Source organism: Triplophysa dalaica, chromosome 10 (genome assembly GCF_015846415.1).
Source record: "Triplophysa dalaica isolate WHDGS20190420 chromosome 10, ASM1584641v1, whole genome shotgun sequence".
Taxonomy (NCBI): domain Eukaryota; kingdom Metazoa; phylum Chordata; class Actinopteri; order Cypriniformes; family Nemacheilidae; genus Triplophysa; species Triplophysa dalaica.
In genome coordinates, this window is record NC_079551.1 from 2,655,737 (window position 1) to 2,671,076 (window position 15,340).

Sequence of the window (15,340 nt, forward strand, 5' to 3'; positions counted from 1 at the left end):
TCAGGTACATTCACTCCTAACACTGTCAGAGAGCTCTCTATGAAGCCACAATTATAACCACAAATGAGCGGATGCTAAACACACCTGATAGCAGAGCTTCATAATGGTTACCTCTGTCAATCATCACAATGTTGGTGAGTTTTGTTGCAAAGCCCACGCTATGTTGTAGAAAGAAGGTAGTGTATGAATTGACGACACTTTCCCAGGTTTACACACCGGAGCATGCGTCCTTGAGTGATAAACCACTCACCAAAATGACCTCTTTCTGCCACAGATGTCAGAATGTGTCATTTCTCCTCTTTCAGTGATGATCTTGTGTTGTGTATCATTGTGCTGTTCACTTTACTGACGGCAGGGGGCGGTGTGTTCACTGAAGGAGTTCATTCACTACAGAGCATCACTTCTCTCTTCAGCTCTTCAGAGTTATCAAGAGTGTCTGATCCAGTGTTTGTCAGAAGTGTTTATCTGAAACATCTGGAGAAAATGTTTACTGTGGTTTTCATCTGTTTGTGCTCGTGGAGTCTGGAGGGTAAGTCACGTGTGATTTTATCACTTTAACGGCTGGATTGATTTCATATGTCAAAGTCACAGAATGAATGAAGATCATGGTGATCTGAAGTGTCTGATATGTCACAGTTTCAGTGAATCTCTTTAATCGTCTCAGTCATCCACTAAATAAGTCTAAGTCTTTATTGACAGATGAATAAACGCTGTCCTGGGAATCTGAATGAAATTAAAGTGAAGTTGAAATAATTTCTCTGTGTATTTTTCAGGTGTGTTTGGTTCTGAGTTCGTCTCTGTGTCTGTGATGGAGGGAGATTCTGTACTTCTGTCTGTGAATATTACTGAAGCACAGAGACGTGATGGAATCATGTGGACATTTGGTTCAATTCCTATAGCTAAACTCAAGCCTGATAATAAATATATATATTATAATGGCACTGATGGGATGTTCAAAGACAGACGGAAGCTGAATGAGACGGGATCTCTCATCATCACAGACATCAGAATCAAACACTCTGGACTTTATTATATCTCCACAACCAGCGAAGAGAAGCCATTCAAGATATTCAACATTACTGTCTATAGTGAGTACACAATCTACCCTCATCCATATATATTCATAAATGATCAATTTACATATTCATCCAGTTACGGCAAAAATGTCCATTTATAGCATATAGTATGTAACATAGTGGTGCATCTGAAAAAGTGAATATTGTATAAATATTGCAATATATTTTATACACGTAGTTTTTCATTTAATTTAATTAAAACATAAATTTAAGGTTATTACTTGTAAAGTGAAACACTTAAAGCATTTTTGTATTTCTATGATTATGGCATACAGATCGTTAAAATAAAAAAACTCAGTGTCTCAAAATATTAGAAACTTTGTGAGATCATTAAAAAAATTAAATTTAAAATACACAGATTTTTATTTGGGGTTTATTTTACAACTCAGTGAAAGTATATTTTCGATCACTTTAAAGACTAATTAACTATATTAATAAAACATCAGCCCTTTTCTTTATTGTCCATTTATTTAACTTAATTACTTTTCAGCTCATCTGGCTGCTCCCATCATCAGCAGAGACCTTTCACAAAACTCTTCATCATCAAATTGTTCTGTGTTGTGTTCAGTGATGAATGTGACACATGATGTGAGTCTCTCCTGGTACAAAGGAAAGAGTTTATTGTCCAGTATCAGTGTGTATGATCTCAACATCAGACTCTCTCTACCTCTGGAGGTGGAAAATGAAGACAACAACACATACAGCTGTGTCATCGACAATCACATCACAAACCACACAAAACATCTCAACATCGATCATGTCTGTCACACGTGTTCAGGTGAGACATTTTTCAGGTCTGAATTTACACACATTTCAATTTCACAACAAAGAATATTTATTAATCAACAGTTGTTTTCTTTAAACTGGAAGTTCATGAAACTTGAGTTAGTTGAGTAAACTCAAAGAAACTAACATAGTCTGTTTAAAGGATTATACCATAATTTTGTTTTTTGTTGCTCATTTTTTTCCCAGAATTCTCCTGCTGTTGTGGTTTTACTAAAGCTGTGATCCGTTTGGTCATCTCTGCTCTGGTTGTCGTGGCTACTGCTGCTGTTCTGGTTTATGATATTAGATCAGGGGCGGTTCTAGACCCTATTTAGGTGGGCTTCAGCTACCCTCTCTGTCATCTTTGCCCCCCTAAACCTTCAGCTCTCAAAATATCAGAACCTTTCGAAAAAATGAAACGTACACAGATTGACACGCAGGTAGTTGTGAGTTCATGCTCTTGGCTGTTCTGCGCATGCATGGTGGCCTTTTGTAAGTGCGTTGCCATGGCTGCCGGCGAGGCAGACTTCATCTGAATGAAGAAGAACAGTCAATACCGCCGGACTGAGCCGTGGGCAACAAACTCATCATCAAACATCCTGTGTACAAGTTTAAATGAGATGTTTTCTGATGTGATGACTAGATTGATAGCCACAAGAGTGCCATGTCTGTGAGATCTGAGATAATACGCAGACTCAAATTATCTGACGGATGTCCTGCTGCTTTATTCAAGAACTCTTGATCATGTTTTGCAGAGTAAAGTAACTGTTTTAAGTTGACCACATTAAACAGAACATTTCTTCTTGAACATGTGGTCTTCGTGTTTGCCTTTAGCTTTACATGTACATTTATGCATTTGCTTTAAACCAAAGCAATACGTTGCATTAAATCGGTGTCTTGCTACGTTTTAGATTCTGCAGTTATACTTAACAAAGAAAAAAAAATCTATCTAAACCACACTTGAAGCACCATCTGAAGGGCAAATGAGACAGATATAGAGAATAAACACTGGCATATTTACAAGCACCCACAAATCCTTACAATTCATACAAAATAATTGTTTGTCTGTTGTTATTGTTTATTACTTGTTCTAATGCTTTAAAAATATATTGTGAGTACACACAATCTTGTAAAAAAAAATTCTTCAAAAAAATTTTTTTTTTTGTATTTTATGCAAGTTAAAAACAGCAAAGAAAGTTATATATTTTTCCAATTTGTTGATTTAAGATAAATATCAAGCAAAGGAACAGGGAGAAGGGCAGAAGATATATATCTATATATACAGTTTATAGTAATTTCATCAAAGGGTTTACAATGCTAACACAGTGGTCTCTTCAAATGTATGAGGGCTAAGCCCCCCCATGATAAACTTCTTGATCTGATCCCCTGCATCAGATCCAGAGGAAATGGACAGATGAACATGAGATCATACATTAAAAGACTGTTGAATCTATTGTCTGGAGCCAGTTTTGAGACCCTGCGGTATTTTAAACCTGATAAGAAAAATTATTATAAAAAAAGGAAGTTCACATTATAAAGCATATCATCATATGTTTACCCCACTACATTTCATAAATGCATTTCTTTATGCAAGTATTTAATACATATATATTAGTACTTTCCCACTTTTGAATGTATAATACTAGATTTAAATGTACGTTAATATTAAAACTACAATATGAATAAAATGTGCTGGAGAAAAACGTAGGCTATGTGCTTTAAAATGTAGTGAAGCAAAACATTTTCCAAAGTAACACTCTGATAAAGTACATCTTTTTAAAAACGTACTTGAAAGTAAAAATAAGGATGTACTGTCCACCTCTGTTATAGAGAAGTCTTATGTCAGTTTCAAAATGTCAGTAAGGTGGTCGTCTGCATGAATATATAGACAAACTGTTACTGTGACACTAACATGACAGGAACACAGAAAACATTCAACATGAAATGAATCATGAAATTGTGGACATGAAACTGATCATTACCTCTAATGCAAAAATAAATGTGAGAAGTCAGTACTTCATGTGTGTGTCTACCTTGTGTGTCTTCTGTTGTTTGTTTTATTGAAGTCTTTATGTTTCTTTAAACTGTTAAAGCAGATTCATGTCTGTGGTTTAGTGGTGAACGTCTCTCTGAAACCTACAAACCAACTTCCATCTAAACCACCAAAATCCCCTGCTGACCGCCCAACATCTCCACATAAACAAACCAAAATGTGTTTTCTATTCTTCGTATACATATATACTGTATACACACACATTTATATTCAAATGGGATCAACTGATCCTTAAATGTTTCAGTGTGGATGTTATGTGTGTTTTAGGTTCTTTATAGTGGGATGTTTTGTGAAAAACAAGACACACAAGAAGATGAAGAGTTGTGAGATGAAGATCAACTGAAGATCTGTGTGGAAAATGACCTGAAGAACTGACTTTTGCATTTGAGGTAATGATCAGTTTCATGTTCACAGTTTCAAGTTTCATTTCACGTCAAATGTGTTTGAAAGTTTTCTGTGTAGCTGTTGAACTGTGACCACAATCACAACAAACACTTCACATCCCATCAAGAGTTTAATGTTGTTTAAAGTTGAAAACAGTGATTTTCAGTAGAAGAAATGTTATATTCAAATTTTACATTTTCAACACAGAACAGAATACCGTAAAGTCATCACAATCGATATTAAAATTGTATCCAAACAAACTGATAAAAGCCATAACAGAAAATAAAAACTTAGTAGATAGTATCTATTAAAATGGTCATTACTAACAAACATATAATTGTTGTAAATTTCATCTCTCTGTTTGAAATAAAATATTGTGGGTTACTTCCTTTACTCATTATGTGTGTTGAAAAACTAAAATATATTCAGAAGTTAAACCAGTTAAAATTACACATCATTATTATAAGCACTACATCAAATAATTAATAATTACTTATGTAATTACAACTTTGTTCTGTTAGGAAGAGACTTCTATAAAGATCTGGAAAAAAGAAAATAACCATTTTATATTGTATGTTCTCTTTCCTTCAACAGACTCACCCCACAGCTATGATGCCATTAAATATTATGCAATATTTTTTTACATTTAAATAAATATAATTTTGGGTTTCATCCGCTCCTTCAGTGCTTTTAACATTTGAACCCAAGTCACATGTCTTACTTATTAAATCGAATATCTGTATTGTATTGATTTACACTGGTGTCCAGTGGCCCAGCATTGACCATATCATCTTACAATCGTGATGTGTTTTTATCAGAATTGGTGCTGATGCAAACATAATTCAGTTGAGGATGTTAGTGAAGTGTGGACACTGAAGCGTTCAAAACTCAACATGTATTATGGTAACTGTAACCTGAACGTCCAATTACAGGAGAGTCTGATCATCTTCTCATGACTCCCGCATACACCACATCAGTCTCCACCGCACTCTGACAGATACAAACATACAGATTTAAACATAATTATATATCAATAATAGAGAGCTTTGTGATCATAAACTGCAATGGTACGTTGTTATTCTGTAAATAATGTAGATTCTCAGACTCCTGAAAGTTTATAAACATCTGCTGTGTTGTTGTTGTGCTCATTATGGAAAGCGCACACATTACACACAATCTTACCATTTGTTTTCCTGATCTTCTAGAGAATGTTGGATCTGCATAAGTGATCTCCTGTTCACCGGCCTGATCTGTTTCAGCTGTTATAAAACCAGTTTTAATTTAAGTTTTTATTAAGTGTTAAGGTTCACCTTCAAAATGGAAATTCTGTCATCGTCCACACGCAGTCTTCTCGTGTCAAACCTGTATGACTTTCTTTCTTCTGCAGAACACAAATAAGATATTTTGAAGAATGTCAGCAAAAGAGCAGACCCCATTCACTTCTATTGTGTGGACACAAAACCGATGCAAGTGCATGTGCTGTTAACAACATTCTTCAAAATATCTTCTTTTGTGTTCTGTGGAAGAGAGTCATACGGGTTTGACATGAAAAGAGGGCGTGTGGACGATGACAGAATTTTCATTTTGAAGGTGAATTACGTCTTTAATAAATTGTCTCTTTACCAAATCACACTATTGTTATATCATGAGATGTGTTTTAATTCACACTCACCATCTTGATTTGTTTTTCTGACTTTCTTGCAGACGAAGAAGATAAGAAGTACAATCGTCAGAGATCCGGCAGCAAAAGAGAGATGGATTATATAATCTAAAAAGGTTTGTTCTTTAAGAATAAAGAGACGTAAGTGTGACTGAATCTGACCGTCTCATCTCAGATCAGATCAAAATGAAACATTGATATCTCAGTGGTCATACCAGCACACGGATGACAGACATCAGTGTTGAGATGTTGAGTCTGGTTTGTGATGGGATTGTTGATCACACATGTGTAAGAATCATCCAGACACTCCAGATGAAGAGAGATGTTGATGTTACTGTGTTCAGACACACTGATGCTGGACAATAAACTCTTTCCTTTGTACCAGGAGAGACTCACATGTGACGCATCCATCACTGAACACAACACAGAACAATATGAGGATGAAGATCCATCTAGAGAAGAAGAATTGGTGATGACAGGAACAGGCAGACGAGCTGAAAAAAATCAAACAGTAAATAAAAAGAATTGAGAAGATGAGGACTGCTGGGAGTAAATGGGTGTCGACTTATTGAAGCTCCAAAAAGTGCATCAATCGATCAAAGAACGGCTCAACTCAGCTCTGTGGTCTTAACAAAGGTCTACTGAAGAGAATCCATGCATTTGTTTAAGAGAAATGACAGCGTTGATGTCTAGCTTCCGTTATCCCTCAGATCCAGGTGAATGAGAGGCTTGTTTTTCCGCTAAAGGAAAGTGACGAAAGGTCCCGCCCACAGCAGGAGGTGATACTATTCGCTGAAAATGAAAAATGCTGTTTTGGTCACAGGAACTTACGTCACGCCAGCCTATCATTCGCCTGCGCGGATGTTAGACATTATCACCAATATGGTTAAACAAACACATGGATTTGCCTCACAAGACCTTTATTAGAACACAGAGTGAATGAAGGTGAAAAATTAAACCATGTGAAAGTCTTCTATCATTCCACAATATTGTGAATAATTATTATCTCATTTATGAAATAATGTGACAGGATGAATATATATGGATGAGGGTAGATTGTGTACTCACTATAGACAGTAATGTTGAATATCTTGTGTGGCTTCTCTTGGCTGGTTGTGGAGATATAATAAAGTCCAGAGTGTTTGATTCTGATGTCTGTGATGATGAGAGATCCCGTCTCATTCAGCTTCAGTCTGTCTGTGAATCTCCCATCAGGGCCATTATAATATATATATTTATTATCAGTCTTGAGTTTAGATATTGGAATTGAATTAGGTCCGTATGTCCACATGATTCCATCACGTCTCTGTTCTTCAGTAATATTCACAGACAGAAGGACAGAATCTCCCTCCATCACAGACTCAGAGACGAACTCAGAACCAAACACACCTGAAAAATAAACAGAGAAATGATATAAACATCACTTTAAATTCATTCACACTCAGAACAGCTTCTATTCATCTGTAACTAAAGACTTGAGTTCTCTAGTGGATGAATGAGACAATTAAAGAGATTCACTGAAACTGAGACATATCAGACACTTCAGATCAACATGATCTTCATTCATACTTTGACATGAAATCAATTCAGCCGTTAAAGTGATCAAATCACACATCTTACCCTCCAGACTCCACGAGCACAAACAGATGAAAATCCCAAAGAACATTTTCTCCAGATGTTTCAGATAAACAGTTGTGACAAACACTGGATCTGACACTCTTGATAACTCTGAAGAGCTGAAGAGGGAAGTGATGCTCTGTAGTGAATGAACTCCTTCAGTGAACACACCGCCCCCTGCCGTCAGTAAAGTGAACAGCACAATGATACACAACACACAAGATCATCACTGAAAGAGGGAAATGACACATTCTGACATCTGTGGCCTTATTTAAAAAGAGTAATTATGTAAATTAGGCCATATAATATTTTTAACATATTAATATAAAAAGGTTAAATCTATTTGTAAGAATTTGCTGCTTTGATCTTTTTATATACAGCTATCTATGCGCTAAAATGAATTGTTTATCGAACATTATACATAAAATAATTTAATTACAATTCGTTAAATGCACAATTAACTCTGGTAACATTCAAGCAAAAAACAACTCTAGAAATGCACAAATTCAACATTTAGCAAATAAATGCTTAATTTAACATATGTGCTCTCCTCCATATGCGTATCTGGTTGTCTATAACAAATTGTTCTACCACGCATGCGCACATCAATATTACGTCATTTTTGGCGCTGTAAAATTTGGCGCTTCTACATATTTATTTATTACTGGGAGGACAATTTGAAAAGGTATTCTGCACTGTAAATAAATGCCACCTATTGTTTTAGTGTGGGATAATCTGATATTCATGCTGTAAACTTTGTGTATGTGTTTATTTTAACATGATGTGACTAGTTGACAGGGTATAATGCATTTTAAAATCAAACCTGTTTATTTTTACGTTGTGGTTTAGATTATATTACATTTTATAGCGGTAGGATCATCGACAGCAGCTTGTATCCTTTGTGTTGCTCTACTGCCATCTTCTGGTGATCATTGTGCTGTGCACTTTACTGACGGCAGGGGGCGGTGTGTTCACTGAAGGAGTTCATTCACTACAGAGCATCACTTCCCTCTTCAGAGTTCTCAAAAGCGTCAGATCCAGTGTTTATCAGAACTGTGGACTGTTTGTTTGAAACTGTTGGAGAAAATGTTTGCTGTGATTTTGTTGTGTTTATTCTCGTGGAGTCTGCAGGGTATGTGTGTGATTTTAAAACTTCAGTTTAACTTCAGTTTATTTAAACTTTATTATAGTTGGATTGATTTCCTGTTTTGTCAATGAATCTCAACTGTCTGATTTATGACGATCATAGTGGATCAAATAGTTCTGTTTATGTGTTTGGCTCTGTGTATTCTCATAATAATTGCAATTAAATATTAATGTATGTAAAACTCCTTTTGCAAAAGTGATCATTTACTCATCAGATTGTTTTATTGAAATTACCATCAACATGAGGGTGAACAATTGGTCAGTTTAAGACAGCCTTTAACAGTTTTTACTCAAAATAAATAACTCCTGGTTTAAAGTCCCAAGCAACAGAATAAGAGAGGGTTTTATTCTCATGTTGATAAATAGAAGCTGTACTTTGAATGTGAATGAATTTAAAGTGATGTTTATATCATTTCTCTGTGTATTTTTCAGGTGTGTGTGGTTCTGTGTTCGTCTCTGAGTCTGTGATGGAGGGAGATTCTGTTCTTCTGTCTGTGAATATTACTGAAGCACAGAGACGTGATGGAATCATGTGGACATACGGACCTAATTCAATTCCAATATCTAAACTCAAGGCTGATAATAAATATATATATTATAATGGCCCTGATGGGATGTTCAGAGACAGACTGAAGCTGAATGAGACGGGATCTCTTATCATCACAGACATCAGAATCAAACACTCTGGACTTTATTATATCTCCACAACCAGCCAAGAGAAGCCATTCAAGATATTCAACATTACTGTCTATAGTGAGTACACAATCTATCCTCATCCATATATATTCATCCTCTCACATTATTTCATAAATGAGGTCATTATTATTCACAATTTTGTTGAAAGATCACTTTCACAGTATGACATACAGATTCATTTGTACACTATCAACTTTCTTTGAACAAATTACTTTATCATTAAATATGCCTTCATGCATCTATTTATATTTTCCAGCTCTTCTGCCTGTTCCTGTCATCTCAAACTCTTCATCAAATTCAGTGTTATATTGTTCTATGTTGTGTTCAGTGATGAATGTGGCACATGTGAGTCTCTCCTGGTACAAAGGAAAGAGTTTATTGTCCAGCATCAGTGTGTCTGAACACAGTAACATCAACATCTCTCTTCATCTGAAGTGTCTGGATGATTCTTACACATGTGTGATCAACAATCCCATCACAAACCAGACTCAACATCTCAACACTGATGTCTGTCACAAGTGTCCAGGTGAGTCATTTTCTTAACACTGAAACCAGACGTTAAAAGGAATTTTACAAAAACATGCAAAACATATTTTTGACCCAAATAATTGCTTTTAACTAGAAGTTTATGGAAGGCAGAAATCATACATCCATTCAAATTTAATTAATCGTGCATCCATAGTTTGAAAAATTGTGATGAATCATATCTAACCTTTATTATGCCAGATTTCTCAGAAAACTTCATCTGCAAGTGTGGTTTTACTGAAGCTGTGATCCGATTGGTCCTCTCTGCACTGGTGGGTGTGGCTGCTGTTGCTGTTGTGGTTTATGACTTCAGATCAAGAAGAGATGAACAATAGAAGAGATCAGATAATAATGATTAGGGAATTAAGTGTATTTAGTCCATTGAGAGCATACAGTATTTTGAATCTGATAGAGAACAGAGCAACAATCATTTCTGTATTATTTTCTTTCATTTTCACATTCTCAATAGGAACCAGGGTTGGATCTGGGTGAGTGGATCCACAACCAATTCAAAGGCCATCAGAGGCAAAGCCTTCACATGATTTGGAATTTAGCTCATACACTTGAAATAAAAGTACTCAAATGTCAAAAGTTTTTCAAAGAAGCATTTTAACTTTGCCTATCCCTATGGAGCCACCCTGAAAGTAGACTATTTTACTTTATAGTTCTAACAATATTTTTAACAGATACGCCATGCTTTATTCCAGTTTATAAACCCATTGGTCTTCCATTAACTTTTATGAGACATATTCAATTTGGGACACATCAATCAACCGTCATTTGATGTCACTTCCAAGATGCTTCCAGTGAGATTTTCCCTGGAGAGATAAAAAATATATATACCTTAATTTAATCTTTCCTTTAAAAAAAACGAAAACATGTCAAATTCTACAGGCAATAAATATTTTCATATATTTATATACATTTGCTTATTCCCCCTGCAAAATTGTTATTTCTATTCACTTTATTTTTTTGTATTTTTATTTACCTGGTTAAAGTTAAAAAAAAATCATAATATTGTTACAGTATTTGTATTGTATCATAATATTGTGCAGATATGCTCTTTTATCTGCAGTGACGAGTGATTTATTAAACTAGTACACTGTGAAAAACAAATTGTGGGATTAACTTTGTTTTGTGTAAATTTAAGGTTTTGCGTAAAAAAATATTTTATTAAAATGTACTTTTTGCAAAAACGCAAATAACATAACAAATTAGCTATATCCTAATTGTTTGAAGTGTGTTTACAAATTCCATCTCTATCGTCTCTAACGCTGCATCTCATTTATATGCGTCATTCATGATATCCTTAAATAAAATTTCTCTTCCGGTCCAAATGATACAGACGAGTGAGTTTTTGTTTCCTCCATCTGCTTTAAATAATGTGCCGGTTATCATGATAAAACAACCAAACAGACAATACATTTGAGTCAAAGCTCGTAAGTGCTGAATTCTGAACAACCCTGACAAACAATTCAGGCATATGGTCAGGACCAGATTACATTATTAAAGCCTTGTTTGAAACTCTTGGAGAGGATGTTTTATTTGATTGTCTTCTTTTGGGGCTCGTGGAGTCTGGAGGGTAAGTTATATGTGATTGTATAACTTCATTTTGTTGTTTAAGTTCAGAGTGATTTTTTAATCGTTGGATGACACCGTAAAGATGCGTAAAAAACGAAATTAACTGTTACTGCTATTATCTGGACTGTATTATGTATGACGTTATTTTTCGAAACTCTTAAGATAATTGTTTGGTTACAAGAATTTGCCTGGGAATCGTGGAGGAGTCACAGAAACGTAAAATAAAGTTACAATTTGTAACTTACTCAATTCATTTTAGTCCAAACAAATATTCAATATTTGTATCTGCACGAAAAAGTATTGAATTCGAATTGAGAGCTAATTTAGGATTTGTTTATTCAAGTTTAATTTGAATTCGAGTTGGGTTGCACCACTAAATTTGATCTTTAAATCTTTGACAAATTAAAACTTCAACCTGTATTAATACCTTCTCCTATAACTGTGTTAACAATTACGGACTCTTAGTTGATGCTTACGACTTTTACGACTTGCATAGTGGCTCTAAAATACCGCGAGAGCGTTTCCAGAACAGCCGTCGCAGCATCTCTGGAGCGGCTGTGATGACGACACAGCTTTTCATGATTGGCCAGATTCACCGCATGACAATAATCACGTGTGTTTCGTGCATGCATACATGCCGTCATAAGTGCATAAAAAATATCATAATTGACTAGTGGACGTGTAGCTTCACAGCTGTCAAGTCAGGTTACACCGTTTTTATTTACAATAAACACATCTCTGACACGCTCATCACATTGTTTCTGATAATCTATAGCCACATATTCAATGTGATGTGTTTTATCATTTATACTTTCACTCTGACCTCTTCATTTGAAGATTTAAATTCAATCCATAACTGAGATTTAAATCAAAGCGTAAAGAAAGGGAGCAATAAGATAAAATGTTACTAAGATCTAGAGCGAAATTATGGTGTTTATGTAACCAATTTTAACGTATGGTGCAACATATCTATTAAATAACCCTTAAATAAGTGATTTTTGGTTACTTCAAAATAATACTTACTCTCCATTAAAAGTTTAAAGTTTTATTTGATTGAAATATACAAAATAGTGCAAAGAGTGCAAATTTTGTGATTAAATGTTTTAAAAGACAAGATAAATAAATCAAGTGTGTTACAGTGTCTATAGAAGTCGAAGATGACAAAGAAGATTTTATTCTCATGTTGATGAATAGAAGCTGTACTGTGAGTGTGAATGAATTTAAAGTGATGTTTATATTATTTCTCTGTGTATTTTTCAGGTGTGTTTGGTTCTGAGTTCGTCTCTGTGTCTGTGATGGAGGGAGATTCTGTCCTTCTGTCTGTGAATATTACTGAAGCACAGAGACGTGATGGAATCATGTGGACATATGGTCCTACAATTCCATTAGCTAAACTCAATGCCGAGAATAAAATAACATATAAAGGTACTGATGGGATGTTCAGAGACAGACTGAAGCTGAATGAGACGGGATCTCTCATCATCACAGACATCAGAATCAAACACTCTGGACTTTATTATATCGCCACAACCAGCGAAGAGAAGCCATTCAAGAAATTCAACATTACTGTCTATAGTGAGTACACAATCTACCCTCATCCATATATATTCATCCTGTCACATTATTTAAAAAAGGAGGTCATAATTATTCACAATATTGTGGAATGAAAGATGACTTTCACAGTATGACATACATGTCTCTGTAATGCTTTTAGTGCTTTATATTAATAAAGATGATTTAAATGACAAGCTATCATTTCTTCATCTATCTATTTTTTCATTGTTATTTTAATATTTTCAGCTCGTCTGCCTGTTCCTGTCATCATCGGAGACTCTTCTCAATGTTCTCCATCATATTGTTGTGTGTTGTGTTCAGTGATGAATGTGTCACATGTGAGTCTCTCCTGGTACAAAGGAAAGAGTTTATTGTCCAGCATCAGTGTGTCTGATCTCAACATCAGACTCTCTCTACCTCTGGAGGTGGAATATCAAGACAACAACACATACAGATGTGTCACCAACAATCCCATCACAAACCACACACAACATCTCAACATCAATCAGCTCTGTCCTCCACGTGCAGGTGAGCCAAATGTGATGTTTGTGTTTATTCACTGATCTGATCTGAGATCAGACTAACAGATTCAGTTACAGTCATTATATTTAACAATGATAATCGATATCATTCTGAGGTGAGGTACAGTAATGGCTCATTTTTCACTGTAGCTCTCACCTTAATTCTGATCTCTTGTGCTGCTGGATCTGTGATGACTGTCGCTGCAGTTCTGATCTTCTGCATCTACAGAAGACAAAGAAAAAACAACCCAGAAGGCAAATATTTAGTAGTCCTAACTTTACTGTAAAAGTATTATACCAAATAATAGGCTAATATAAACTTAGTTTAATAAGATTATAATGTGCTTATTGTTGTTGTTGAAACAGTTCAGAGAGGTGAACAGGAGATCACTTATGAGTTGCAACATTCCACAAAAGACAAACACATAAACCGGTGAGATCATTCGTCTCTGAAGTGTCTCTGTATCAGATTTAAATGTCTGTCTGCTTGTGTTTACAGTACATGTGTGTTTAATGATCTGTCACATCATGGGCATCGGAGCCACATGTATGTGGATGGGACAGGACCTAAAATCCAAATTCTGCCTCCCTAAATCCATTCCACCTGGCTCATTCAGACTATACAGATTAGGGGCTCTATTTTAAATAATGCTGCCTTGACTTGTTTTCGGAAACTCATCAGTTCCCACTTCTGAAGTTATGATTCAGAACTGGTTGTGTTCAGGAGGTTTTTTTAGCAGCTCTAACCTTCTGTCAGCTGTCACTCACACAGGTGTTGATCTCAGTCACGGTCATGCTCAGGCCTGGATTACCAGCTCTGCGGTTTTTACACTAAAATGCACTTTCGCAGTAGTCGGTTCAAATTTTACTTCAAGCTAGCATGCTTTAGTTATCCCATCCTGCTTATTAAACAATATTTTTGATATCTTCACTCATAAATGTCTCCAAATACACGGTTGTGTTAACAGTAGAGTACTGTAAATTACAATGCTACATCATAAAAGTACCCATAATGCAATGCATATTACAGTAATAACAGTGAAAAAAGATTTTAGAATTTTTCTTGGCATTTTGTAGTAAGTAACTTTAAATATTACAGCAACGTCTAACAGTGTAGATCATGCTAAATATGAGTTTTTAATAAAAAATAGGATGTGTGGCATTTTAGCGTCCGCTGGTGTGGACGCAAATTTTAATACGAAGAACACCATAAATATGCTGTTGAACACTTTTATTCGTGTGACTGAATGTCTTTAAATAAGATGAAGTGTCATGTGCACACATGCTGCTAGATGTTGTTTCTTCTCAGAACTCGAGACGACTGACTTTTGTAACGACTTTTAGCTGCGGTTAGTTTCAGCAGTGTGTCATCTGTTAAGTCTCACAAATATTTCTGGTGGTTTTATTGTGTTATTCTGAAGATGTGAGAAATAAGATTGGCTTCGGTCAACAGGCCGTGAGGGACACTCAAGCTTTGCGGACTGTAAAGATAATCAAAGCATCTGAGGCGAATTTTCATATTCAATTATAATAATATGATAAAACATGTTCATGACAGTTGAAATCAGATGATCAGATTGTTGCTCACGGTTGTATAATGTTATATAAGCAAGTTAACACAAATATTTATGTTTGTGTGTGTTTTTTGTCTGTCAGAGTCCTTCAGTGATGGATGACGTCGTGTATGCAGGACTCATGAGAAGATGAACAAACTCTGATCGGACTTTCAGGTTACAGCAGTGAATTGTCAAGTTTTAAATGT

At 35.3% G+C, this 15,340-nt stretch overlaps 3 protein-coding genes across 3 annotated transcripts; 2 read left to right on the top strand and 1 right to left on the bottom strand.

Annotated features, from left to right (window-relative positions):
• The first annotated feature begins 421 nt into the window (after positions 1-421).
• On the top strand, positions 422-2,649 carry LOC130429691 (uncharacterized). Its single transcript, XM_056758402.1, has 4 exons — positions 422-529; positions 774-1,088; positions 1,567-1,854; positions 2,049-2,649. Exons 1-4 carry the CDS (start codon positions 484-486, stop codon positions 2,174-2,176), a joined length of 777 nt encoding a protein of 258 aa, XP_056614380.1. The 5' UTR covers positions 422-483; the 3' UTR covers positions 2,177-2,649.
• Positions 2,650-4,952: 2,303 nt separating this feature from the next.
• Positions 4,953-7,653, bottom strand: LOC130429688 (SLAM family member 5-like). Its single transcript, XM_056758400.1, has 6 exons — positions 7,559-7,653; positions 7,007-7,327; positions 6,154-6,432; positions 5,951-6,061; positions 5,461-5,537; positions 4,953-5,268 (listed from the first exon to the last, which is right to left on the bottom strand). Exons 1-6 carry the CDS (start codon positions 7,602-7,604, stop codon positions 5,221-5,223), a joined length of 882 nt encoding a protein of 293 aa, XP_056614378.1. The 5' UTR covers positions 7,605-7,653; the 3' UTR covers positions 4,953-5,220.
• Positions 7,654-8,582: 929 nt separating this feature from the next.
• On the top strand, positions 8,583-10,846 carry LOC130429692 (SLAM family member 5-like). Its single transcript, XM_056758403.1, has 4 exons — positions 8,583-8,687; positions 9,134-9,454; positions 9,654-9,923; positions 10,124-10,846. The coding sequence occupies exons 1-4, from the start codon at positions 8,642-8,644 to the stop codon at positions 10,255-10,257; spliced, it is 771 nt and encodes a 256-aa protein (XP_056614381.1). The 5' UTR covers positions 8,583-8,641; the 3' UTR covers positions 10,258-10,846.
• Positions 10,847-15,340: the final 4,494 nt, after the last annotated feature.